Raw genomic sequence first — 27,701 nt, forward strand, 5'->3', positions numbered from 1 at the left:
GCTTGTACTTGCGAGTTTGGCCTGTGGCGGCGATACCTGTATTTGGGTTCTTGCTCTTTTCGACGTTACAAGAGCTTTGCTGTCAGTATGAGTGGCGTTTTTGTAATCAGGAGCGGGTAATTTATCGATACAAGCCAACTTCAATTTCTCCTCAGTGGCCGATTCACAAATATCCTCCAGCAAAAATTTATTTAATGCGTTTGTGGAAGCCGAGTTATCTGTAGTCAAATTATGAATTTACTCGTCTTCGTGCCTTTAAATGTCGGCGCTCCTCCGCCGGCCCCACCCACTCGGTCCCTCCGCGCTGCCGACGCAAGCGGGAGGGTGGTGGGGAGGAGAGGGCAAAGCTTCCGGCTGCGACCATGATGATACCAACTTTATTTTCCACCTGATAAAGAGGCCCCCTACTCCCCGGCACCCAGGCCTGGGCGAAGGGCGCCGCGGGACCTCCGCGATTAGAAGCAGGCAAAAAGGTCTCGACTCCTCGCAGCTTCCGCCAGGCGGGTGGCTTGTTGCTGTGGAGCAGGGGCCTCGCTCCGCAGCAGGGCTTTCTTTACAATTTATATTTGCTTTGAGCGGCGGAGACGCCCGAATAAAGAGAAGAACGTCTTGTCAAGCGGAGACGCCAAGGTACCTCTTGCTAAGCATATCCTGGCATAGCTGAGCTAAGCCATTGCCAATTTTTAGTTTGTGTATGAATCGCATCTCTCCATTTGTATTTCATTGGGCCGTAACAGTACTCATAGCTCAGCAGTACAATCGAGTAAGGCATGCATGTTGATGGTGGCTGTCATGACACATTCAAAATTCAAAAGCCTTATGTCTGCTTACACTCAGTGACAAGTTTTTACAATTTTCTTCCCAAAAGTGACACAAGCATAGTACAAGCAGAGTGACACAACACACAGCAGATAAAAAAAGATGTTCTCTTTTAATGACATGCCTTCGGTTACACATTTGCACGAGACGCCTATGTACAAAAAGCTTTCTTACAGCAGCGAGCAGTGAGAAACCCGCCAAAGCGACCATGACCAAACCTTGTCGTCGATGGAGATGAAATGGCTGTACAATGTGGAGTCAATCTGTGACCACCCCGGAGGCCATCACACGCGCCTGACACCACAATTAAAGATATGAGATGTATGCTGCCCTTTCCCCCAGAAAACCCATGTCTCCCCCTTTCCACTGTTCTTGCTGCCAGATGCCCACCAAGAACAAGATTAGGTTGGTGAGGATGGATTGCGGAAGAGGGAAAAATTCAATTGCTTTCAATGTGTTCTGTTTTATGATTTGAAAAAAAAAAAAAAAAAAACTGAAGTGCATATGTGGTAAAGGAAAGGCAATTTGCTGCACAAGCTGCTGAATTGACATACACAATGCACTAAAAGCAGCACACACATACACACACACACACATCCCCACATATGAGCTATATCCGAACGCCTCACGACACTCAAGAGAGACAGACTGCTGACGCCCGTAGTGCACTTCGCAGGTAGCTGGCAGTGCTCTGTGGGGCATTAATTGAGGTTTGCACATTTTCCTTAGCAGTGCTTGTGGCATTCCACTGAAATTCAGCACTGAAGCAATGCTGGCTACCCGTGACGTGGACTAATAACAACAGCGACGCTTCTGCACCTAATAAAATAAAAGTATGCATAACTTAAGGAAAGATGGTATGTACACAATCTGCAGGCGCTTGCTGAAGCAGTGCTGTAGAGCGACAGAAGCACAAATTGGGTAGGCTGCCACCGCTTCAGTGGTGCAACGTCATGATAGCTTTCTTTTGTTCTAAATAAGGCGAGTCACACTGAAGCATGAGACCGCGCTCTGAAACTGTGGTTACAGTTTGACTTCAATATCGCGAAGAAGCAATGAATTGTGATAAAAACATGCAGTGCCTTCTGAAAAGCAGAAAAAAATGTGAAAGGTAGCCAGGGCCAAAACCTTTTTTTTTTCTTAAGTAGCAACACGCAAGCCGTAGAATCTGCATGACTCCCCTTTCCCCCTTCAAAAAGAGGAACAAAAATAATTCACTATACTACTACCTCTTTCCTTGAACCGACTTTCCTGCTTAGCAACTTTTTCCCTTGCCTTGTGTGGAGCTGTAAGTCTGGACACAGTGCAGATGCCACGGCTTGTGTGTGGCAATGATGCTGCTCGGTGTGAGCTCTGTGAATTTTCTTACATGATCTCAACACACGTTTCATCTTCACCCTGCTGTCTCAGTTCATTATTCTTCTCATGGTTACAAGAGCTCACCTAGAGGAAGGCGGCCACTGGCAAAACCCAGGGAAGTAAAGGTCCCCAACCACCCTTCCAAACTCCTCCCTTCAAAATCGTCACGAGTACAGCACAGCAACATTTCTCAACACGGCCCAGTGCCCGGACAGTGACAAAACGGCCACTGTGCAACAGCACGTGAGCCACACATGCGCACACACACACAACAGTCCTTCCACCCCATAAGCACACTCCACTTCAGCTGTGTGTCCGCACCAGCGATGAAAGCTGAAACACTAGCCGGCTATCAACACACGCACACACAGCTCCTCAATGAGTCCAAAGTTAAGACAGAAAACTGCAGCACGAATGCAGGCTCCATTTGGCGACCCAAGCAAAAAATGGAAAGCCAAGCACCCACCAAAGAGGTGCAATCCCCGCACAGGGAGTGTGTCACTACTCCTGGGTGATGTATGAGACAATGTCTGTGACACTCTTCAGCTCGTCTTCTTCGCCTCCGTCGGCAGCGTTCCTCTGGCGGAGGATGTTGGTGATGGTGAAGCCACCGTCCTGGCCCTGTGGGGTGGCACCGGGGGGTGGTGGGGGACCAGCCCCCGCCCACTGGGCTGGTGGGTCAGGGTGCCCTTCCGGGTAGGAACCACCAGGGGGAGGATGAGGAGGGGGAGGACCGTAGCCCCCTTCACCTGGCGGGGGTGGCCCATAGTAGCCAGGTGGCCGGTTGTAGTACCCTGGAGGCGGTGGTGGATGCTGGTAACCCGGAGGTGGAGGTGGGTGATGATGCGGGTACCTGTAAGGACCAGGTGGGCCTGCAGGCGGCGGTGGTCCTCCACCGTAGTAACCGGGAGGTGGTTGGTAAGTGTCAGGAGGCCGGTACTGGTCCCGGTAATGACCCCCGTCCAGGGGCGTCAATTGGCGGCCCCGACCGGGAGGTGGCGGTGGGTGCGGAGGAAGAGGGCCATCAAGGCTGGTGAACTGGGGTGGGCTGGGTGATCCTCGTGTGTATGGGTCCACTGCTGCGGGTGCGAGTGGCCTCCCGTAGACCCCGTCCATGGGCACGCAGTCACCGTATGGGTCCTGAGGCCCGTATGGTGGCCGGGGACCCATGTAAGGGTATGGTGGCCGCACTGGTGGGAAGTGCCCGGGCGGTGGTGCACTGCCCCGGCTGCTCCCGGCTGGTGGCACTTGCTGGGGCAGTGGAGGCTCTTCCGGAAACCCTTTCTCCTCCAGGTCTTCCTCCTCGGGTGGAAAGCCCTTGGAGTCCTCCTCCTCTTCATCATCTGGGAACCCCTTCTCATCGCCCCCCACCCGAGACGGAGAAGACGAAGCACTGTGGGAAACTTCTGGCACCGTGAGCAGTCGCCGGCTCAAGCTAGGCGAGTCCTGCCTTGGCACAGCTGGTCGCCTGCTGTTTGCTTCGACGGGAGTGCTATCCTGGGGTGGGACAGGCTGGGAAGGAACACGCTTGGTGGGGGTTGGCTTTGTTGTAGCAGGTGCAGACTCGGTAGAGACAGCTGCTGGCTTGCCTGCATCAGCTGCTTCCTTGCCAGAAGCTGGCTCTTCTGCCTCCTTGCTCTCTGCACTCTCCTTAGTCTCTTCCGCCTTCGCTTGCTTCCCCTCATCTTCGCTCTCATCATCGGATCTAATTATGCGGCGGTTCTTGGCAAACTTTTTGTCTCCATCATCGGAAGCGGCATCACTGCTCTCCTCATCCTCTTCCTCCTCGCTCTCGGTCTCCTCCGTTTCCTCTTCCGAGCTGCTTGGCAACCGCTTCTTCAACTTCTGCGGCACTGGCTTCGTCTCGTGCTTCCTGCTCTTCTTCTCTGGCTTCTGAGCCTTCTTCTTCTTCTTCTCCTCCTCGGCGCTGCTCTCCTCCTCCTCACTGGGCCCCTCCTCTTCGGAAGGAGGCTGACGCCGGCCGCCACTCCTGCTGCGCTTGCGCTTCTCGTCCGAGCTCTCCTCGTCCGTGAACTCGGCCTCTTCTTCCGAGCTGGAGCTGGCCCGCCAGGTGCGCCGCACTCGGCCTTTCCGTTTCTTGCTGCAGCGCCACTCCTTGTCACTGTCCTCCGAGCCGCTCTTGGCCCGCCGCCGCCTGGAACTGAAACAGACACACACAAAAAAGATTGGGGTCATTCAAGGTCACGACCCACCATGTAACTCTGCTTACAATGTTCCGATACCACGATCCTCACTGCGCACATGGACTATACTTAGTCTCGCAAGCTTTTTGCAGCACTGTGAAAAGTGGAGCTCTTTCATCCAATCAGGCCCAAGGAAGACAACAAACAGTCCCTCTCATATATCTGAGCAGTGTTGTGACTATGCCTCTAACAATCTTTTGTAGAACGGTACTCTTTAGCACGGAGCTCACGACGAAAACAATGCCTGTTCTCTTGCACCAAGGTAGTTGAGCCATGAGACAATTCACATGGTTTGGCCAATCCATGTAGGAATCAAAAGTTGCAAAATAAGTTGCGGTGTTTCTACCAGCATGAGTACCTTGGCAACAGGATGTGGCATACTGACAGTCCACAAGGCATGGCAATGCTGAGCAACTTTGCACATCCCATCAAAAACACAAGGGTGAGGGGACGCGTCAGTATGTCTGCATGTTTCTGATGCACTGCACGGAAATACTCGGCAACATTATGGTTGGCTGAGCCCAGTGCATTTTTGCATCCAAACTTGTAATCTCTGGAGTGTAAGCTGTGCCGAATCTGAAACCAGAGGGCTGCTTCACAGGATAGTGAGCCAGGCTGCGCACGAGTGTTGAAGGAGTGGAGGATGTGCCATTCTGTCGCCTTTTACCTCCACTTGATTGCATCGCTGTGCATCTCATTGCTCCACGATGCCATCCCATGGGAACTAGTGCCGTATTTACTTGTTTATTTAGTGAGGTGGCATTATCAGGCACTTTCCGATTTCAGGCTTACATACGTACGCATGCCCGAAATCGACCTTCCATCAACCTCCCAACTAGCAGCAACCCTCACTGGCCAAAAAAAAAAAGTTGATTCCAAATATAAGTCGACACACACCTAACCCCTCCGCTTCGGCCACCCCATTATGTAGCAATAAATGCTCACTGGCACAATCACAAAGCCAGTAGTCAGAGGCAAATGGAGATAGAAGGCCATTAGAAGGCGATAAAACAGCTCCCTCACATACTGCTCGGCTGGCTGTCAGTAAACAAACGGTAAACAAGTAGCAAACTGTTTGGTACATTCAAATTCAGGTGCGTGCCGCAGGCTACCAGAAGTTTGCGTTTACAACTGTTTGTCCGAGAAAGCGACCGTTAGCACGAGCGAGCCTGATATATTGTTTGCAATTCAAATTTTTTTTTTTTAAGCAGAGGCCATTTAGAAGTACTTGTTTCTTTTTTTTTTTCACACATGGAACTCCATGTACCCTACCAGGAATGGGCACTGGCACGAGGCGCATACTGCCCATGACCTAGGTGAAGCTATGTTCATCATCATCATCATGAGCCTGACTACGCCCACTGCAGGGCAAAGGCCTCTCCCATGTCTCTCCAATTAACCCTGTCCTTCGCTAGCCGCGGCCACCATATTCCCGCAAACTTCTTAATCTCATCCGCCCACCTAATTTTCTGCCGTCCACTGCTACGCTTGCCTTGTCTTGGAATCCACTCCGTTACCCTTAAAGGTGCACTGAAGAGGAATCTGAACTCGTCTTTTTGCCGCGGGAACTGAATCTGCACGTTCCGAGCATTCTTAGAAACTTCGATTTATTGCCCTGTGTGGCTGATTTTCCTAATTAAATCGAATTAACGTCGGGCTCCCGCCTTTTCTTTTAAATTCTCCCTCGTACAGTAAAACCTCGTTAAAACGTACCCGCTTAAACAGTACTTTCGTTTTAAAAGTAGTGAAGTCAAGTCCCCGACTGAGCACCCATTGAACATAATGCATTTTGCATCCGCATAAACCGTACCAGCTTATCGCGGTCGTATCGGTTAGCACGTACCATTTTCACTTTTCGTCGCACTCGCGCGTGACGAATTCACGCCGGTAGCACCGACCCAAAGGACGGTTCTAATGACAAATTGGCGCCAAAGTTGGTAATCATACAACTAGCGCCATCTTTGGGGGTTTTATTGCCGCGGCAGCAATAACTACCCGTGGCCTCCGCGACGGCGAGCCGCCGGAGCCCATCGCGGAGGCCATAATTCGGAAAATCGGATAACTCGACGCGCACGCGAGGTCCCTACAATTATACATAAGAGTCTATGGGGCGAAACTCTAGTTAATTCGAACAAATTTTGTCGTGCGTCGGTTAATTCGACTTCACTCCGCAGCCCGCAAAGCCGGTGCGCCGAGAGCAAAAAGAAAAAAATACTGCCACGAGCGGCGCTACTGTACTGCTCATAGGCGATCGGTATGGTCATCGTCATCAGCAGCGAGAGAAAGGGCGAGGGAAGCGAGGTTAGCGGCGGCCGAAGCAGCTGGCGTCTTTTTTTTTTGTGCTTTGTTGTGTCGCAGCAGTCGTGCGCTGCTTGTTGCTGTTTTGTTGCTGTTTTGTTGCGACTGAGAGAAGGGTGAAAGGAAATTGCACCCTGCCTACTGGCTCAGCCGAGCCACCACCGCTGCCTAGTGCAGATAGAGGAGAGTTAAAAGATCAGAGGAAAGATAAAGAGAAAAGATAAGACGCGTGTCGCGGCAACAACCGCGAAGCCGACGCTGGCTGAAAGAACAGATAAGCGGCCAAAGCCGCGCCCGCTTCACCTCCTCCCCGCGCTACTTTCGTGCCTGCGCGCCGGACAGTAATGACAGTGATGAGGACGACGTGGAAAGTGAGGGTGATTTGGGCCCAACAGTGGCAGAGGCTGCGCGCGCTGTAAACGTGATGCGGCTGTTCGCTGAAAAAATTGGACTGGCCGAGAAGCTGGCTCGCGGCCTAAATGAGTTTGAGGCTGCTGTTGTCGCTGCCAGAACACCGCGGCGTCAAACGAAGATTGCCGACTTTTTCAGTGCAAAATAAAGGCTGCATGTTTTTTTTCCTTCTTTCAACTACTACTGATCTCTGGTTTTGTTTTTTGGTAGGTAAGTGGGCGATTTTATGCTACTCCTGTTAAGCGGTACTACCGTTTAGTACGTACTTTTTCCGGGTTCCGGCCAACTACGGTTTAACGAGGTTTCACTGTACAGCGGGCGGAGTCGACCAACGCGTGGAGTGCCTTTCAGCCAGTCCCGTGGCGGCTTGCCGCTCTGCCATCGGCGGAGTAATACATAGTAGTCCGTAGAAGCAAATAGTCCGCGCGTATTTTTATTTCTGCGGGCTTATTTTGTGGCTATATTATCTGCGAATGAAACTATTTATTCACGGAAACCTAAAAAACAAAATAAAGCGAAAGCAAAGCCTCCACGGAGCTGGCTGCAAGGCACTCCATGCGTTGGTCGACTCCGCCCACTGTACGAGGGAGAATTAAAAAAAAATGGCGGGAGCCGGACGTTAATTCTTTAATTAGGAAAATCAGCCACACAGGGCAATAAATCGAAGTTTCTAAGAATGCTCAGAACGTGTAGATTGAGTTCCCGCGGCAAAAAGATGAGTTCAGATTCCTCTTCAGTGCACCTTTAAGGACCAGCGGTTATCTTGCATTCGCATTACATGCCCTGCCCAAGCCCATTTCTTCCTCTTGATTTCAACTAAGATGTCATTAACCCGCGTTTGTTCCCTCACCCACTCCGCCCGCTTCCGATCTCTTAACGTTACACCTATCATTTTTCTTTGCATAGCTCGCCGTGTTGTCCTTAACTTAAGCTGAACCCTCTCTGTTAGCCTCCACGTTTCTGCCCCATAGGTGAGTACCGGTAAGATACACCTGTTGTATACTTTTCGCTTGAGGGATATTGGTAAACTGCCATTCATGATCTGAGATAACCTGCCATATGCGCTCTACCCCATTCTTATTCTTCTAGTTATTTCCCTCTCATGATCTGGATCTGCGGTTACTACCTGCCCTAAATAGACATATTCTCTTACTACTTCCAACACCTGGCTACCAATTGCAAACTGCAGTTCCCTTGCTAGGCTGTTGAACATTACTTTGGTTTTCTGCATGTTAATTTTTAGCCTCACCGTTCTGTTCTGCCTGTCCAATTCGTTGATCATGCTTTGCAGTTCTTGTCCTGAGTGACTTAGCAAGGCAATGTCATCAGCAAATCGCAAATTACTTAGGTATTCTCCATTAACTCTTATCCCCAACTGTTCCCATTTCAGGCCACGGAATATCTCCTGTAAGCAGGCAGTGAATAGCATAGGCGAGATCGTGTCTCCCTGCCTGACACCTTTCCTTATTGGAATTTTATTGCTGACTTTATGGAAGACTATGGTAGGTGTGCAATCGTTATAAATATCTTCCAATATTTTCACATAACACTCTTCTACACCCTGATTCCGCAGTGCCAGCATGACTGCTGAGGTTTCCACTGAGTCGAATGCTTTCTCACAATCTATGAACGCTATATATAGGGGCTGGTTATATTCTGCGCATTTCCCTCGCGCATATATGTTTTTGAGTGGTCACTTTATTTGTAAAAAAGAAAACTTTCCCAGCTGCACACGGCAATGCGGCTGCACCGATCTTCCAAAGCCTGTCTTCCGTGAAACCGCATGCGTGCTGGTGGTTTGGCCCAGGAGGGAGTGTAAACGGTGCGAGAATTTCATTTTATTTTTGTTTGTTTTTCTAAACTAGGGTAATAAACTAAGCACACACAAATCATGTGAGTAAATACGATAAGAACGTTAAATGAAAAGTTTGCGACTCTGTGAGAAGTCGACGAAGGGAAGTTGAGCAAGCACGGAATCGTGAAGAACCACATGTCAAAGAACACAGTGGAGGCATACATCTTTCTTTTTTGACTGGTGGGGTGCAGTCGACTTATACGATTTACACAGTGGTAACTTGGGCAAAGTTACCACTGTACTTCTGGAGCACCACCACTGTGTAGCGAATGCAGCAGAAAGGTGCGAAACGGGCACCGTTCATACTTACAGCGGCCACTACCCTTCACCTGAAACAACACGCACAACACGGAGGAAAAAAGCAATTAACACCCTCGCTAGCGTCAAACATGACAACATGAACACGAGAGAGCAGCACAATAAACTGGGCTATACACTAAACAATTTGACTGAATAATTAATTCTTTCCTTACCGCGCCCACTGAGCATCGTTAGCCAGCCCACTAACGATGACTTTGTGCACAGATTTTGGAACCTTGCGTGCCGCTTACAGGTACGCTGCGCGTCTGGCTTGTAGTCAAAGAACCGAAGTTTCGCTTCCGATGTAGTTTTCTTTTTTCCCACAAGGTGACGTTTTTATAACGCACTGCGAATATGTGAAGACGTGGTACCGCACTCACTGCCCGCTAATGACGACTCTGCCGCTAGAATTCAGAGCCTTCCAAGTTGCTTACAGGCACGCTCCATCATATATGGCTTGTAATTAGACATATAAAATTTTGTTCTCGATGTAGTGCTTTTCTCGCAAGGTGGAGATTTTTTTTTAATGCACTCGAAGATGCAGTAGTGTCAGTCTCTTGGCAGCCTCCGCATCTGAGACATGCACACGAAAACGCGGCAGATCTCAGGACTTTCATTTGTCTGTGATTGACGTGTACATCTCATGTCTGTTTCAATACCAAAGTTGGCAATTTTGATAAATGCTGTAGTGGCGTTCTACGGCGTGCTCAAGCTTGTTTTTATTTCTGTTAAATGGACACTTTCGACTCCTGTTTAATGAATGCCGATTGGCCCTCAGTTATGATATCAGTGAAATGTAGTTAAAAGTGCATTGGAGCGCACAAAAGTCCATTCTGGCGTAACTTCGGAGTACCTGATTATTCAGCTCTCAAATTAACTGACTAGGCATGAAATCTGCCATGCTCAGCTTGCAGCACATGAAATTCAGTTAAATAGCATGCTCATGATAATATATCCCATATACTTACTTATTGGTCACAAGCACTAGATTCCAGTAACTGCACAAATTTGTGATTGCACCCACCAAATATGCACCCAACTATAACAATCGCTTTTCGAAGAAAAGGCCACTGCAAGTGCTAATAACTATGAAGCAAAAAAAAAAAAAAAGTAAGACACCATTGGCAAAATAAATCTCCAGTTTAAGGCCAAAAGAGAAATGCACAGCCACGAGTGATCTTGTTAACTATCTGTGGGCGATGTTTTCCAAAAGGATGTACTATCGGGGACAAAAGTTTGCGGGGGGGGCGAGCTCACGGAAAAACGTTTATTGTAGCTTCACCTCGCTACACAGTTGCCTGGCACTGTTATCAGAGGAAGGAGCATTTAGGCTTTCAATACCTTCATACAGTATCAGGCGACTGGGTAGCGAGGTAGAGCTACATAAAACGTTTTTCCAAGAACTTGCGTCCCGCAAACTTTTGTCCCCGATAGTACAACCCGATGAGCCCGCATAAGATTACTGTATGTACCTACATGAGAGCCTTTTTGTTGTCATCATCGCCACTGTTTTCCTTTCAAGCCGAGTTTGAATTCAAGTTAAAACCATTTTTAGACAGCAACCTGGCTGCCTTTTTAATTGATAAATTTCATGTTGGCTTCCTCAAACCTACTCTGCAAAGAAGACACAAGGTATTTGGAACAATTTACCTGCGCACATAGCCATTGAATCTAACACCTCCTCATTTCCTGATCTCATCCGCAGCGACGTTGGCATCTGAAATGGTTTTTTTCCCGTTTGCTATACTTTCACGTTTACTTCTGTTCTTTTTGTGCCTTACACGTACACTGTAGTAGATTTCTGTTATGCCTTACAGTCTTCTTTAAGCCTATAATTTGCGTCGTACTACAGTAAAAGCTCGTTAATTTGAACTCGTGGGGGACTGAAAAATTGTTCGAATTAAGCGGAGTTTGAATTAACGAGCGGGCGGCAAAAAAAAAAAAAAAAATGGCCATTGCATTTGGCTGCTAGGGCCGAAGCCAAAATAGCCATATCTGGGATCGTTATCGAGGAATACGCACTACTACTCTTTGAGGTCGGCGATTGCGGGTATTAAAATCATGCGAGTCCAAACACCAAAGGAAATAAAGATATCCAATCAATTTATGCGCCTGGAACTAATGATAAATGTACCCACGTAAGCGTCAGGCTTAATGATGAAATATGACACTATTTATGCTTCAAAAACATGTTTATTAACAAAAGAATAATGATCGAAGCATATCAACATGAAAAATAATCGGTGATTTGCATTTGTTTGCGCTTTCTTCGCCGCGACTCGAGAAGCATTGTCTGCAGCTTGCCCAACATCTCCAGCGCAGCATCCGAATTCTCATCGGTGGAGAAATAGCGCGCAGCCAGATCGAGTCCCGATGCTGCTTCACATGCGCTCGGAGGAGGCAACGGATCGTCCTCTTTGTTGGACTCGTCGTCGCTGTCAGGTGTGCTCGCCGCGCGTGAGTCTTGCTGCTGACTGGACGCAGCCTCGATAATCTCGGCGTCAGTTAAAGGCCCCGTTGTCTCCACGCTGTTGTCTACGTCGACAAAGCTCTCGAAGTCCACACCCTCCGATAAAACAGAGTAGGCAGGGTCCAGCACGATGGAGCCATCACCTTGATCCACTTGAACATCCAAGTCGGCTGTGACACAGCAGGCTTCTGTGGTTTCACTGAAGCCACACTTGCGGAAACAGTTAGCGATAGTGTCTGCCTTGACGGCGTTCCACGATGTTGCCAGCATGTGGCAAGCTCCGAGCAGGTTGACATCATACGGCTTCCCGCTTTCCATGCATACAAGAATCCGCTCTAGGAGGTGGTGCCTGTACAGAGTCTTTAGATTTTTAATAATCCCGAGGTCCATAGGCTGCAGCACAGCAGTAGTGTTTTTTGGCAAAAGTGCCAGACGAATCGCCTTTAGTCCGTTGATGTCACAATGCGCCGAACAGTTGTCGATGAACAAAAGAATATTTCTATTCTGTGCCGCGAACTTTCTGTCTAGTGTGCGCAACCAGTCCGTGAATATTGCTCGCGTCATCCACGACTTCTTGTTCGAAGTGTACTCAACAGGGAGAGTCTTCACGCCTTTAAAGCAACGAGGCTTCGCTGCTTTGCCTATCACGAGCAAGCGGCACCGTTCCGTGCCCGTCACATTCGCGCACACTATTTATTTATTTATTTATTCAAAATACCTTACAGGGCCCAGAAGGGCATTGAGTAAGGGGGGCAAAACCAATAGATTAAGCAAATAGGAAGAATAAATTAAAAACAACACGTGATACCAGGCAAAAATTAAACACAATTATAAATATACAGGGCAAAACGAAACTACAAGACATACATCACCCACTAGCACGGTAACTCTTTCCTTGCTTCGCTTTCCGCCCGAGCACGTATCACCTTTATAGCTCACAGTCTTGTTTGGGAGCAACTTAAAATAAAGTGTGGTTTCATCAGCATTGAAAACATCGCTGAGCGGGTAATCGGCAAGGTACTCCTTCAATTCACCTGAGACCCAATTTTCGCAGGTTTCTTTGTCGACTGCGGCTGCCTCTCCGCAGACGTTCTTAAACGTCAGCCCGTGGCGGGCCTTAAAACGAGACAGCCAACCTTCCGATGCATTGAAGTCGCTGATGCCCATTTGGTCGGCGAAGTCCGCTGCCTTCGCAGCAATTATGGGTACACTTAATGGAATATTCCTGCTGCGAACATCCTTTATCCACGTAATGACAGCAGTCTCCATCTCGGGGTGAGCCGACGTCCGAAGTCTTTTCCGCGAGGGCTCAATCTCCTTTTGGTAAGCATCGATGATAGAGTCCTTGTTCTTGATGTAGGTAGACAACGTGCTTTTTTTGATGCCATACTTCTCGGCAATCGCTGTCTTCGTTAAGAGACCACGTTCGACCGCCTGCAATATTTCAACTTTAGTCTTTAAATCCTTTGCCGAGTACTTTCCACGGCTCGCCATGATCGGCACAGTCGATGAGACGTCAGCGGCGAGACACCACACAAACGAGCAAGCTGATGCAAAATGCGACAAGACTACTCGTGCATTCCACCGATCGCAGCCGCCTCAGCGCAACGAAAACCTGAAACGGCTTGCTCCGGAGCATCGGCGGCGGCGGCGCCCGCGCGTCAGAGAAAACCAGCTTCGGCATGCGCCGGAGAGTGGTGTGCAGCGAGCGATGAGCGAGCGCGGCTTCGGCCGCTTATCTGTTTTTTCAGCCAGCGTCCGCTGCGGCGTACGTGCGTCTTTTCTTTTCTTTCTTTCCTCTTATCTCTGAACTCTCCTCTATCTGCACGCGGCAGCGGTGATCGCTCGGCCTGAGCCAATCGGCAGGCCCGTGCACTTTCCTTTTAATCCTTCCCTCAGTCGCAACAACAACAACGCCGGAGGCTCCAGCAAGGAAATTGGCGGCTCGCCTCGTGCGTGCAAAAATGCGCGCTGGCTTATTTATTCTCATCGCTGTTCATATTAAAAAAAACAAAAACATTTCAATGCATTGCACTCGTTACGAGGCGACTTCTATTTACGAGAAGCAATGTCGGCTGCCGGCTCCTAGTTCGAATTAACCGACGTGAGTACCGGTATGTTCGAATTATCGGGCGTTCTGGCCCATTGATATACATAGGGCTTTGCAGGGACCCGGGCATCAGTTCGAATTAACCGGCGGTTCGAATTAAGTGATTTCGAATTAATGAGCTTTTACTGTACCGTATTTTCGCGATTCTAAGCACCCCCCCTATTTTCGGAAAAAAATTTCTGAAAAAAAACTTTGCATGCGAATCTAAGCACCCCCTTTTTTGCGCGGAAGAGAGCGTTGCCGAGGCCGCCAAGTGCACTTGCTCTTTTTCGTCGAGCCTGTGCAGTCGGAGTCCCGAGGAGGCGCGGCCTGCGCGTTGTTGTTGTTGTGACTGAGAGAAGGATGAAAAGGAAATTGCACGGGCCTGCCTACTGGCTCGAGCCAAGCCACCACCGCTGCCAAGTGCAGACAGAGGAGAGTTAAAAGATCAGAAGAAAGATAAAGAGAAAAGATAAGATGCACGTCCCCCACCGGAGCGCCTCCGCCACAGGAGCGGACGCTGCTGAAAAAACAGATAAGCGGGCGAGGCCGCGCTCGCCGAAGCAAGGACAGCGGCGTCCACGGCGCTTTTTGTGTTGCTGCGTTCTGACACTACAAGACAGATGGCGGCACAGAACTGTCTGCAGCTATTTTTCTTTTGAATGTTTCCTAAATAAAATGTTTTTTCTCGCGCCCGTTTCATCGAGATTTCGCCACGAAAAGAGGGGCCCGGGGGGGGGGGGGGGGGGGGCGGGGGGTTCAGTTTAGATTTTTCGAATCTAAGCACGCCCTCTCACTTTGGGCATCACGATCGTGAAAAAAAGGGGGTGCTTAGAATCGAGTAAATACGGTAGTTTTCTATTGCCTCCTTATTTGTTTACTCTGTTGCGCTTAATTATTTTCCATATTATACCTAGCCTGTTTACAGTTCTTTTGCATGTTAATAATGTTCCTTATACACATAGTATTTTTTTACACTGACCCCCCTCCTTTATGTAATACCCTTGAAGGAGGGCCTTAGTGGTATGTTGAATAAATAATTAAATTGCTGCCACACTCACTTGCTCTTCTTGGTGCTGGGAGGAGCGTCTTCATCATCTGACGAGAGCTCTCGGTAGTTGACCTGCTTGGTGGCCGCTCGCCGGGTGCCGTAGCCACCGTCGCTCTCCGACTCGTAGTCGTCGTCCATCACTGGCACACCAGGAGAAAGAGCGAAGTGCGCAATTAAGCACCACCAACCCAAACTAACTACAAGAAGACAATGTTCATGCTCAAAGCTATGTTTCTGAACCCACCCCCCAGTTCTACGACGACCCTTCTTGGCAAACAGATGCCCTACTGTCTTGTTCTGTCACACATTTTAGAATCCAAAACACCCACACACACAACTGGCAGGGACCAATGCACCTAGTTAGCGCTATTTAAAAAAGAGAACAGGTAATAACTGAATTGGTTTGGTTTATTGGGGTTTAACGTCCCGAAGCAACTCAGGCTATGGGGACGCCTTAGTGAAGGGCTCCGGAAATTTCGACCCCCTGGGATTCTTTAACGTGTACTCACATCGCATAGTACACGGGCCTCCAGAATTTAGTCTCCATCGAAATTCAGCCCCCGCGGCCGGGATCGCACCCGCGTCTTTCGGGATGCGGGTTCGATCCCGGCCGCGGGGGCTGAATTTCAATGAAGGTGAAATTCTAGAGGCCCGTGTGCTGTGCGATGTCAGTGCACGTTAAAGAACCCCAGGCGGTGGCAAAGATAGTTAGTGGCAAAGATAGTTAGCTAAAACCATTTTTTTTTTGCATTTTCTTCTTTCTTACGCATGCAAACGCTGACTTATGTTCAGGGCAGCTTACACAGTTCACGGAGAATTCCAGAATAGGTGAAGCTGCAGTATACATGAGCATCTGTGGCTGTTTCGCAGTGACCGCTTATATACAGCCTACGTAACTTTTATCTATCAGAACCTTGAAACTGCGCACAATAAAAGCTCGTTAATAAGAAATGCAAGGCGATGCCAATGCAGATCTAATTAACCAAAGTTTTTAACTGACAAAAGTGAACAGGCAATAAGGTACGCTCAATCCGGAAGCAGCTGACTAGTGGGATCACCCTTTCGCCAATGCAGTTCTAATTAACCAAAGTTTTAACTAATAAAAGTCACGAGGCAATAAGGCAGACTGATTCAAGAAGCAGTCGACTAGTGAGGTTATCTTTCTTTTGTTGTTCCTAAAAATTCCGTGACCACACACTTTCTTCCTGGAAGTCAATGACCAACATTTTCTGTTCGAAGGCCCGAACTAAGCTGAAGGCCTCCTCTTTGCCTTCAAAACTGAAGAGCAGACGGCGTTCAGCACCTCCTAACTTGCGCAGTGGAAGGCTGAACGTACCGTATTTACTCGCATAATAGGTGCACTTTTTTTCCAGAAAATCCGGCTCAAAGTTCGGGGTGCGCCTATTACACGGGGTAAAATTTCTGGAAATTTTTCGACTCGCAAAATTGAACATACCGCATAAACGCACTTGTGTACGGGCCGCACCCCGTTTTCCTGAAGAAAATATTTTAAAAAAAAAAGATCCGTGTAAGGGCCGCACCGAAACTTTCCACGACCCACGCGGGAGTAGCCTTCGAAATGCACGCGCCGAGGCCTCCGCGATCAGCTCCAGCTGCGTGCAACGGGCGCTTGATCGCGGAGGTCACACACGCGCACAGGAGCTTCCAGACGCCGCCCACGGAGGGCGCCCGAGGCCAAGCTCATCATCATCATCAACGTTTTCCTCCGCCGCGAGCTTTCGCTATACATATCGCCATCAGCATCACCAGCTCCAGTCTTTTTTTGTTGCTGTCAAGTGCCGGGATCTGCGGTAACGCGTTAGTTCATCGTGGTTTGTGGCTTTGCCGCCGAGCGTTGCTGTTTTAACTTGATGGACAAGCACTTAAAGGGGCCCAGAAACACAATTTTAGTTGACTGCTTTGCCTGTTGATCGCATACAGTGAGTTATAATGGTGGTATTAGCTTCGGTAGTACCGCGCATATTCCGTTTTTTAATATTTTAATGTCCTCCTAAAAACAAATTCATGGCTCTGATGGTGTCGCCACAGAGTAGCGGGTTTTAGCAGCAGATATGACATCACCTGGCGCAAGCTTGATGATTGGACAAACAGTAAATATACTGCAAATTGTGTGAATAAATAGAGACACATTTTGTCACCTGTCTGCGTTTTATATTAGATCAACGAAAACAACTTGTTTGTCTTAGATAAAAGCCCTGCAAAGCAAGCAAAATAAAAATACACCACCAGGGGCTCTGGCATGGAAACGACGCTGCCAGTCTCAGCAAGAACGAGTAACAGAGAGCAGGCAACCATGGAGTACAAACTTCCGCGACGTGCTCTGGCTGGCTGTTTAGATTGGTTGCGCCAGGTGTCGTCATCGGGACAGCGTAACAGGAGCGGGAAGCCCCGCCAAAATCGAGTTGAGGGCAGCGTTTTGTTTGGTTATATTTTGAAATTTCTTCACTGAATAACTCCCGTTCCTGTGCATCGATTCCTGTAGTTCTTTTTAAGTCAGCATCTGTGTGACATAAAGAATCCACCTGAAGTATAGCTGGTATCCCCCCGAGCAGTGTTTCGCAGCCCCTTTAATAGCTGCACGGCTGGGAGTTTGCTCTCGAACACAGCAAGCGTGCGGCAGGTCGGAAATTCGACGTGGCCGAGAAGTGCGGCAGTTACGACTGCGGCGTGCCTAAATTTTCGTACGCGACTCCAAGCGCCGAGGTTTTCGAGGGCCTAAGTCGGGAACGTTTCTGGCTGGAGATGAAGCTTTCCAAACAGACGTTGAAAGTGAGCATCCCTGAAAACTGTGTGCAGCTGTTCTATGCGATGTCGTTGTACGTGCTGTGGGTCCGCAGCAGCACTTGTGAGGACTAGTACTGTATTTACCCAATTCCAACGCGCACCTTTTTTCGGGGAAAATACATCTCAAAATCGCATGCGCGTTGGATTCGAGTGCAAACCGAAACTGCCCCATAGCTGCCCATCGTCATCGCCATTATGCGATGTGGGAGCTCACTAACTGCTGGCAAACATGGGAGCACGTTTGCTCATCGTTTTCTACGTCGCAGGAGCCGTTTTCAACCGGTGTGGCGCTTGTCATTGGTCGCGTGCTCAGCGACCACGGACCATGTTCACGGCGACGGTATCCCATGCACTGCTGCGGGCGGACGCCTCATCACTGCCTTTGCACGATCGAGATACGCGGCTCGAAGACTATGTTGATGAAACAACGGTTGTCGGAAACGCGTCATTTCGGCGGTAAAGTTCCAAAAGCGATGAGAGTCCTTTCTGTTTTGCAGCCGATTCTCTGACAGAGATTACATCGTCCGTAGGCAGGGCACGCCGCGCCGCTGGTGAGGTCGTGCATCATGCTGATCTCACAGATAACAGCGCTTCAGCGCTCGTTTTTACGCTTCTTTTGGCCGTCGAACATCTTTATCTTTCGCTCAGATGCACTGACAAAGTCATGGATGCTCCGCAAGAAGCTTGAAGGATCCAAATGGTGCATCGCCGTTGCCGCAGTTACGCCAAGCAGCAGACGAACCTCCCGTCACCGGAGCTCTCCGCTTGCGCTTGGGGCGTCTTCCTTTATACTGATGCTTTGTCAGGAACTTGCGTGAACGAAAATCTCGTTTCTCTGTCACATCCATAGTGGAGAAAGAAGAAAAACCCGGGCAGAAGCGTTGGTTCACGTCTCGGTGGCGGCAGAACGAAGAGCGTCTGCGTCCGACCGTGCGGTGGAATGCTCGTAGCCAATGGAAGGGCTCCGATCGTACCACGTGATTTTGAAGGGCCAGTCGCGACGCTTGACTCGGGCGGGAAACAATCTTTTTTTCATATTTTTATCAAGAATGCGCCGCTGCCGAAGTGGCTTCTGGTAGAAGATGGGTAGGCCTACTTACTCGCGAAAATTCAAGAGCGGGCAACACCGAGGAGTGAAATGCCACGTTCCCGAAATTCGGTCAAATTCGCACTTTCACGAGCCACCGCGAGTGCTTTAATTGCATTTTTTACTAACTTCCCATTGATTATCGGCTTTGATTTTTTGTTATACATAAAAGAAGAAGCTTGGGGGAATACAAAACGCAAGAAAATACAAAATCAACTTTAACGACAAAAATCACGGTTTTTTCACCCGCATCTCTGCTTAAAATATAGAAACGGTTGCAAATTATTTTCATTCGTGGAAGTCACATGCACGTTAGAAGCGGGGCTTGTAGTTTTTTTTTATTACCAATATCGGGCGCGCGTTAGAATCGAGGCTTGAAATTTTTTATTTTTTTTGGTGCCGTAAATTGGGTGCGTGTTGGAATCGGGGGGCGCGTTGGAATTGGGTAAATACGGTACAGTAGAACCCCGCTGTTACGTTCCTCACTGGTGCGTTTTCCCGGCTGTTGCGTCGTTTTCTTCGGGTCCCGGCATAGCTTCCATAGGATCCAATGTATTGGGAACCCCGCTGTTACGTCGTACTCGAGGAAACGATCCCGCATGATACGTCGCAACCGGGCTCCCCGAACCCGCCCGGGCAATGCGCGCCAACTGCCATTTTGATTTTTGACGAGTCTTGGCCAGGCTTGGCTATGGAACTGGCTGCGAGAAGCCGCAGGCGAGTTGGAGAGGCCGCCACTAGATGGCTATCTGCCTCGCGAACGCCGAATGCCACGATCTTTATCGTGGGAGGTGGTGACGAGGAGGCGCGGCTGCGGTCTCTTATCTGTTTTTCTCAGCCAGCGTCCGCTTCGGCGGACGCAGTTGTTGCGACGCGCGTATTTTCTTTTCTTGCACTCTTTCTTTTTATCTTTTAACTCTCCTCTATCTGCACTTGGCAGCGGTGGTGGCTCGGCTGGAGCCAGTAGGCAGGCCCGTGCAATTTCCTTTTCATCCTTCTCTCAGTCGCAACATCTTTATCGTGCTTTGATGGCGTGATAGCGTTGCGTAAGCGGAAGGCGCTTCCCCTTGAGGAAAAGCTGGACGTACTAAATGCAGTCGACAGGCAGTCAGGGCGGCCTACGCGGAGCAGCGCGGCGAGCAGCCTATGAACATTTCAGTGCTTGACGCTGTGCACAACGTCGCTTCAGCATGGACTGCAGTGAGCGCGTGAACTGCACAGCACTGCTGCATGCGGTATGGCCGCACCGCAAAGCAACGCTGACAGCAATGCGGCCTTTGCTATTGAGAAACGCGTTGTTCTTTCCAGCGAGCAAAAGAAACTGCAATCCACCATTCTCGATTTTTTAAAGTCCTAGGGTCAATTTGCCAAAATAAATTGTTTCAAGTCAAAGCTGCACTGTTTTCATTAATTTTCGGTGCTTTCCTCACTGTTGCGTTTTCCCGGCTGTTACGTTTTTTTTTCCCGGTCCGGTGAAAAACGTATCAACGGGGTTCTACTGTAGTCAGTTCAGCAAAAACTTTGTTAAAATAAAGATTGGGGGGTGGGGGGTGGCGAGGGGTCGGCTTGCAATCGTGTAAATACAGTATTGATCACAGTGCCAAGTTCGGGGTGCACCTATTATGCGAGTGCACCTATTATGAGAGTAAATATGGTAGTTACTTAGGACTGCGATCGCCTGTGAGCATGGTTGCATGGTTGGGAAGAAGAGCAGCGTGCGATTGTTCCGCGACTGCCACTTGTCGACCAAAATGGTCACACAACCTCCACGACTCGCTGATTCACACTTGCGAATTGTGGAGGTTGTGCAGCTGTACAGTACGGTCCACTGTTAAAGGCAACATGCGATCACGTGGCCTCTGCGCTTCGCGGAGCGCTGCCGCCGAGAACTTGTGGGAATTGTCGACACAAGACGCATGCGCAGCAAGAACAGTGGCTGGTCTTTCCAAGCATGCGCCTGATGCCGCATATTCTCGCCGCATCTAGGCAGCAGGGCTTCGTGAAGCACGGAGGCCACGCGATCACATGTTCCCTTTAACAATGGACCGTGCTGTACACGTCACAAAGCGAAAGCTATCAAGGACAGTCAAATCTTGCCCGATTACCCTGCCTTCCGAACCACTAAACCAATGAGCATGTTTTCAGGAGATACATCCTGTTTCAATAACGGACCAGCACCGACTTCAAGCATGGTTCCAATCTTCTGTAGAGGCATTTTAAGACGGTAACTGCTGCAGACAGATGACATTTCTAAATCAGTAAACCATACGAGATGGGACGACTGCTGCAACCAATCGCATGGAACGTGATCCAAGGGCAATGAAAAACCGAGCGAAAGGTGTGCAAGCAAACAGCAGTACAAGCTCCACACGACCATGGTCTCAGAGTGCCGGAGAAGATGTGCGGCTCCATCCAACTGCTGTATCTCAGCACTGGTCATGTTATCAATCGCTCAAAAACAACAAAAGCTAACACAGCAAGCTACTGAAGACTTCGAGATCAGTGACTACATATCTTGGTCACGCAGCAAGTTGCTGCCACCATACTGCTGTTAATACGGAGAGAGCCCCAACCATGTATTTAACGCCTTCGTATCTGCCTCAAAGAGGTGGTGCTGCTTCGCATTGCTTGACTGGTCGCTTGCCCAGGCCGCCCAGGTGTGGTAGCATGTAGTTCGAATTATTGGTGGCAAAACCAATTCGCATTTGAATTACCAGGCTTTGTCTTACAGCTCCAATGGAGCATGGACGGACTAAGTCATACAGTTCGAATTACCCAGAAATTCGAGTTAATGAAGTATCAAAAGTCAAAAGTAGACTGCAGAAGCAAGAGACTTGGAGCCAGCCCAAGTGCTATGTCACGGTATGGTTTTGTTTTTTGTCTTGAGGCATCGCGAGGGAGAATGGGACAGTTCGGTCCGGCTTGTTTTGTAGCCCGAGCTGCTGCTGGCTGCCCATTTCACTTTGGTGCATGACGATAGCAGAACACTGCGCGATGCCTCTCCGGTAGCAACATACTTTGCGGACACTCTGCCAGTAAGGAATTATGTGGCTACATTACAATGCTTTATGACAATTCAGTAAGCTCGTTTCTACGCAAACAGCAAGTCAAGCTGTCATGTCAGACATTTGAATTAAACGCATCGCACATTATACCGGGCGTTTTTTTTTTTACCTGTTTACAGTTCATTATTTTAAACCCTGTGAGAGGTACGTCAGAGCAGTCTGTGCGGGTGGATTGTGTGTGTTGTGCGTAGTGTGTGCAGAGCGTAGTGTAGTGTAGTGTGCCCAATGTAGTGTGCACCGCAAAGTCAACACAATGTAGTGATCACAACGACTCACCAAAGTCGTCCCTGCGGTAACCTGACCGGGTGGTCTTGCCCTTCTTGCGGGCGGGCGCGCCAGTCGTTCCCCGGCGCCGTCGTCTCGAACTGGCCTGCCAGTCCGAGCCTGATGACGGGGGGCCTTCACTGACCACGGTCGACGCACTTGCTTCCGACTGGCTGGCACTGCATACAAACAACGGTGTGACCAGCCTGATTCTGGGCGTAGACAACCGGGCTAGTTTGTTCGGCAGGCCAACAGGAAACAGCACAACAAATCAAGAACAAAGACGAAAAACACAGTGGCTCTGCACACATCAGGAGGAAGAGTACCATTGCGTACCTTGCAGTGAGGCTACTGGTGAAATACAATTTAGAGAAATTTTTGAAGCACTAAAAACTTCCAATCAGGAGCACTTCGACACGATAAAACATTGCATTAGAGGCACTCCACAGCATGTAGCTGTTAGTGTCCAAGCCTCTCATGGTTGGCAAACACTGCTGGAAAAGTCTGAGTGTGATGTAACAGTGTGCAATGCCATCAAGTCTGTCATTAATGGCACCGAACTGAACCCAACAGGCATTCAGTTCCATATTTAATGCTGTATAATTGAGGAGAACAAATCCTTTGCAAAATTTGTCACACATTGCAAACTTGAACAGCAAATACTATGCATATACTTGTGAGCACAGCAACTCAAACGTGCCGGTGCTTGGCTCTCTACCTTTCTTTACAAATCTTGAAAGGCGTTATTAAAGCTTCCTCACAATAAAAACCTCTCTGGTTTTTTCTTTTGTCAGCCAGCTCTGTCACTTTTTTGTACACCTGTGACTGCCTTACACAGCAGCAAATCGTCAGACTGAGTTGCCTCCATATTCTTATCAGCCAGGCCAGTCTTGACCATTCCCTGCGCTGGCTGAAGCATCATTGCTGACAATTCTACCTGGGGTGCGCACAAAGCCTGCACTAGCCATGTGCGATGTATAGTGCTTCACTTTTTTTTACGAATGGTAGAGCGCCGGGGTCACCTTGTTGCACGACTGAAATGAATGCCGAAGTGCAAATGCAGCAACTCCGTGTAACCGCACCCATTTATAATGAAAATTGGCTTAGAATGAATGCCCGCGGATGTGGTGCGAGCTCGGCTGCAACGAAGACGCGGGCATCAGAAGCCCGCACACAAAAAGCAAGCCACGCAGCCATGGTCTTCATCGTGAACGTACATGAACATAAACCATTCTCCATGCACAACATGCGAATTACGGGCATTGTGCGTACTCGACCGAAAACAGAAAATAAATCCTCCACGTGAGCCCCGCACTGCCCTGTCTCGCAGATGTTCTGAGCTCCCTGCAAGCCTACCCGAGTTAGGTGTGAATCTCACAGGACGGATACGGAGTGGAGCGAGGTCCACATATGCTGTCAACGCTTTTTGTCCTTTTCTATTACCCCAGTCTCTGAAACAGAGAAATGTGCATTCTTTTTCACCGGATGATAACAGACCACATTGGGTCTCAACTGGACAGCGAGAAGCGACGTAATATCACTCTGTGTTGGAGCGAATTCGTCGGTACTAGTTATTGCCCGAGCTAGATGCACCGATCACAAATTTCTTCGGACTGAGATAAAAGTGTCGGACAGTTGAAAAAGCTTGCTGCCAAAGCTGCACACCTACATGACTATCAGCCTGAAGTGAATGGGCAAAAAGCGCCTAAAGGCCATGCTGCCTATGAGCTTTTCACAAGTGAACATTACAAGATTACTAGCTAAAATTTATTTGAGCCAAAAATTTGACTGCATAGCATGGAATGCTGTCTACGTATCACTGCCATATCCGCACTAAGAAAATAATTGTAAATTGTGTAACTGTGATTATACATCCTGAAGTGACACATGGTCTATGAAGAATGCTGCAATGGAGGGCTCCTTCTGGATTTAATTTAGACTGTGGTTCCTCGACATGCACTGACATCACATGGCACATGGGTGCTTTTTGCGTTTCACTTCGACCGAAACGTGGCTGCCACGAACCAGGATTCAAGCCTGGTCCTCCGACTTCACTGAGCCACTGTGGCCGGTTTTCAGTGTACACTCTCCCCACAAGCTGTCACTTATCAGCACTTAGCAAGGACAATAATCTGGTAGACACAGTGTGTCGTATACGCGAAAATCGCCATATCTGCCAGTGAGCTATAGCACCAAATGATACTTGCATCATAAATGCAACCTTTGATCGTTCCACTCACGCTAGGCCTAATTAACTGGCCAGTCAGAATCATGAAGACGAAAGGCAGATTCTAAAGACATGCAAGCCTGAGGACTGGCTTCCATCTTGATGCGTGTACTGCTCATGGTTTCTAAGTGAGGAAGAAATGGGCAATGGCTCAAAAATGTGTTTCAGAACTTTGCCAGACCAAATGTGGCTCGCATATATGGCATGAAAGGTAAACTTAGAAGTCCACGCTGCGACGTTCATTTTTATTAGTCCCATAGAGTTTCTTACTATATTACCTAGAGGGAAAGCTGGCGGCGCTGCCCTTCAGCCACCATGGACGCTCAAAGCATCATGGGGCGGTGAGCTACTTGTTGCGGAACAGTCGTAGTTTTTCGGGAACACGGAGTAGCACTACTGAGATGTTTCATTCCGAAAACGCTGTTCGTGTGTGCGCAGACGACTTTCGTGCGAACGCAGTGTGCAAAAACTATAGTAGTAAAAACGCATAGACACACGACGCCAATAAGGTTTCACTTTTCCGAAATGCCATTAAAAAACTTCTTGAAGTATCTAAGCAACAACATTTTTTTTAAAAACATATTTACTTTTAAAAGTGCGCTTGCTAATTACGAAATATTAGTTTTTATAGTGTTCACTACTTGGCCAATAGGAGAGCGAGTCGTCTCTTATTTTGGGCAAACTTTGCACTTAAATGCTTTTCTGCTCGTTTGTTGCAATCATTAGACAAGATTTTGAATGTTAGGACGTTTGTAGTTATCAAACAGCTTTATTTTTCTATTATTTTTTGGCCAAAACTTGCTGTTCCGCAACAAGTAGCTCACCGCCCCATCATGCTTTGAGCGCCCATGGTGGCTGAAGTGGTCTCGAGGGGTCGCCATGCAAACTCCCATAGACGGGCTGCCAGCTTTCCCTCTAGGTAATAGTAAGAAACTCTATGATTAGTCCATTTACTGCAAACTTCGGAACATAAAGAATGAATGCTGCGTGACAGTCACGTTCGTTACAAATGGGCTTTAATGAACTTTGACATTAGGAACAGTTTAAAAGAACGTCTCGCTGGGCAAGTTGGTAACTGTTCATCTTTGGTTGTGCTGTGTCTTTTTTGTGCCTGTAACCAAAGATGATTAGAAACAGTGGTGACAACTAAGGTCACGTCTGCTGGATAGCCGGTGAAAGGCGCTGCTAAATTTGAAAACAGTGAGTTTGGAGCAGTTTGCCGTAGTTTTCCTAATTTTTATCAGGGCAGTGCAGCTTATACGGTTTGGCGCAGTTTGGTGCATTTGGCGCAAGGGGATGTCACCTGCCACCGTTTTTAAGAATTCGACACGAGTCGAAACACCTGACCTAAGGGGTGTAACGAAGACACAATGGGCCCACTGGCAGCTATAACAGCCTCGCACTTGGACTTCCCGAGACGTCAGAATTGAACGCACCAAAGCGCCGCACAAACAGAGCCCTCACCTGGAGCCCTGGTACTCGTCGGTCTCGTCGTCTCCTTCCTCCTCGGAGGTGAAGTCGAGGCTGGTCAGCTTGCGGGGCCGTTTCCGCTTCTTGCCACCGGCCTCCTCCGCCATCTCCTGCTGCTCCTCCTCCTCCTCCTCCTCCTCACCCTTCTCCTCTTCCTCTTCTTCTTCCTCCTCGTCGTCCGGGCCCAACAGGTTGGACATGTCCTTGCCCCGACTCACCCCCGGAGCCCGTGCCGCTGTAACGGAAAGAAGGGCACTTCACTGCGATGCCGCCCCATCTCCCATCGTGGAAACCGCAACCGCTCACCAAGCGGAGTACCGCTGGCACCCACTCTTTACAAAGCAACGCTCTAGTTGACAAAAATTTGAAAACATGGTGAAGCCTCATGTGGACGTTCCATCGCACAAACACCAAAAAGCCTGTGGAAGAACGCGGATGTAAGCAAGAGGAATGCACACAGGTGTTGGAATGGGTTGAGACTGCTTTAAAAAAGGTAAAATAAAGGACCAGCAACGTGCCAGTCGGTGTCCGACAGCTGCTGTCGCTGAGGCTTGCAGCGAGGCTCAGAAACCGAAAGTATGCACCGAGACAGATAAATTTTTCAATTTTCAAAAGTTATGAAATATGCACAGAATAACAAACATATGTGGTTCATACTTAAAATTTTGGACATTCATACACCGTCAGTATTTAGAAAAAGCAAGGGAACAAAAATAAAAATATTCTTTGCTTGCTAAAACAATTCGGTTAACAAGTAAAAGAATGTGTATGCATGGCCAGCTCAAGCAGCGTGTATGGTCAGGACGGGTCATTCTAATTATGGACATCTTGACAACAGCAGTTGTGCAACAAGAGACTGTGCTTGACTACATACAGATAGGAATCACTGATGATACACTAATGCCGGTGCAAATTAGGAGCCAAAGTGCGTGCTGCATGCACGAACGCACACAAAAAAAATAAAGAAAAGATACATAATTCAACAATGCCATAACGGGCTTCGCAGAAAGCCTGGTCGGGTTGCAGAGAACTCCGGTATGGAGGTCATTATTCACATTACACACAAATATTCAGCCATGGGCGAACATTTAAAGATAGCGAACTTTGGTTTCATGAAAGGAATGACAAGCAATATTTGATTCATATTCGACCCCTCACACGTTTGTAGGCCCCCTATCAAACTGACTGACAGAGTCAATGCAAGAAATGAAGCTAGTTGTTTCAACACGACAACTTCTTTCCCCATTCGACCTTTCTACCACGGACTCAATCCCTCATGCCCAGATTTTAAGAGTATTAGCTCTTATTCCTCACATTTTTCGATTTCTTGGAGTCTGCCCTTTGGTGTGAAATTTTCTAAGTCCGACAAATTCCAGCTGGCGGCCCCCGCAGTAAATTGATATAGCAACCCAACTGGTGATTGATTGGTGACGTCATAATTCACTATCCCATGACTATGTTTAATCGCTTTTAACTCAGTAATTAATGAGACATCATAAAACAAATTAGATACTTGGAATCCTCTACATGAGTAGAACAGGTTAGACACCAAAATTAATTAATGAAGTTAATATTTAGTTATGGTTATGCTTTTATTTAATTGCTTACAATTAACTAACCGATGTCATGATCTAACAATGGATATTTGCAATGGGCTTGATGAGTAGGACATGTTAGACACCAATATTGTCTAATTAGGTTAATATTTACTTACGGTTAGGCTTAACATGGCAACCATGTCCTCAGCACTCGGCAGCTCACAATTTCACACCTCATGGCGACCGGCACCTACCGCCTTGAGGTAAGGAAAAATGGCCCTTCAAAGAGTCGAAAAACTTTTTCGGCCCAAAGTGGTAAAAAATTCCGACCTCAATGTGGTAGGCGCCCACCCGCTGGCCGTAAGGGATGGAAAAGTAGCCGAATCACG

At 48.5% G+C, this 27,701-nt stretch overlaps 1 protein-coding gene across 1 annotated transcript in view; it reads right to left on the bottom strand.

The window, feature by feature from the left end:
• Window positions 1-912: 912 nt before the first annotated feature.
• The window catches only part of LOC149344179 (uncharacterized), a 65,292-nt gene continuing 38,503 nt past the window's right edge, over window positions 913-27,701 (bottom strand). Inside the window, exons 13-16 of the mRNA XM_089546200.1 lie at window positions 25,769-26,009; window positions 22,090-22,256; window positions 14,867-14,996; window positions 913-4,339 (exon numbers count right to left, since the gene is read on the bottom strand). Coding sequence (XP_089402326.1) covers window positions 2,680-4,339; window positions 14,867-14,996; window positions 22,090-22,256; window positions 25,769-26,009 — 2,198 coding nt within the window. The 3' untranslated portion in view covers window positions 913-2,679. The remainder of the gene's footprint in view (window positions 4,340-14,866; window positions 14,997-22,089; window positions 22,257-25,768; window positions 26,010-27,701) is intronic.

This window comes from Amblyomma mixtum, chromosome 5 (genome assembly GCF_055824585.1).
Source record: "Amblyomma mixtum isolate Tamu chromosome 5, ASM5582458v1, whole genome shotgun sequence".
Classification (NCBI taxonomy): domain Eukaryota; kingdom Metazoa; phylum Arthropoda; class Arachnida; order Ixodida; family Ixodidae; genus Amblyomma; species Amblyomma mixtum.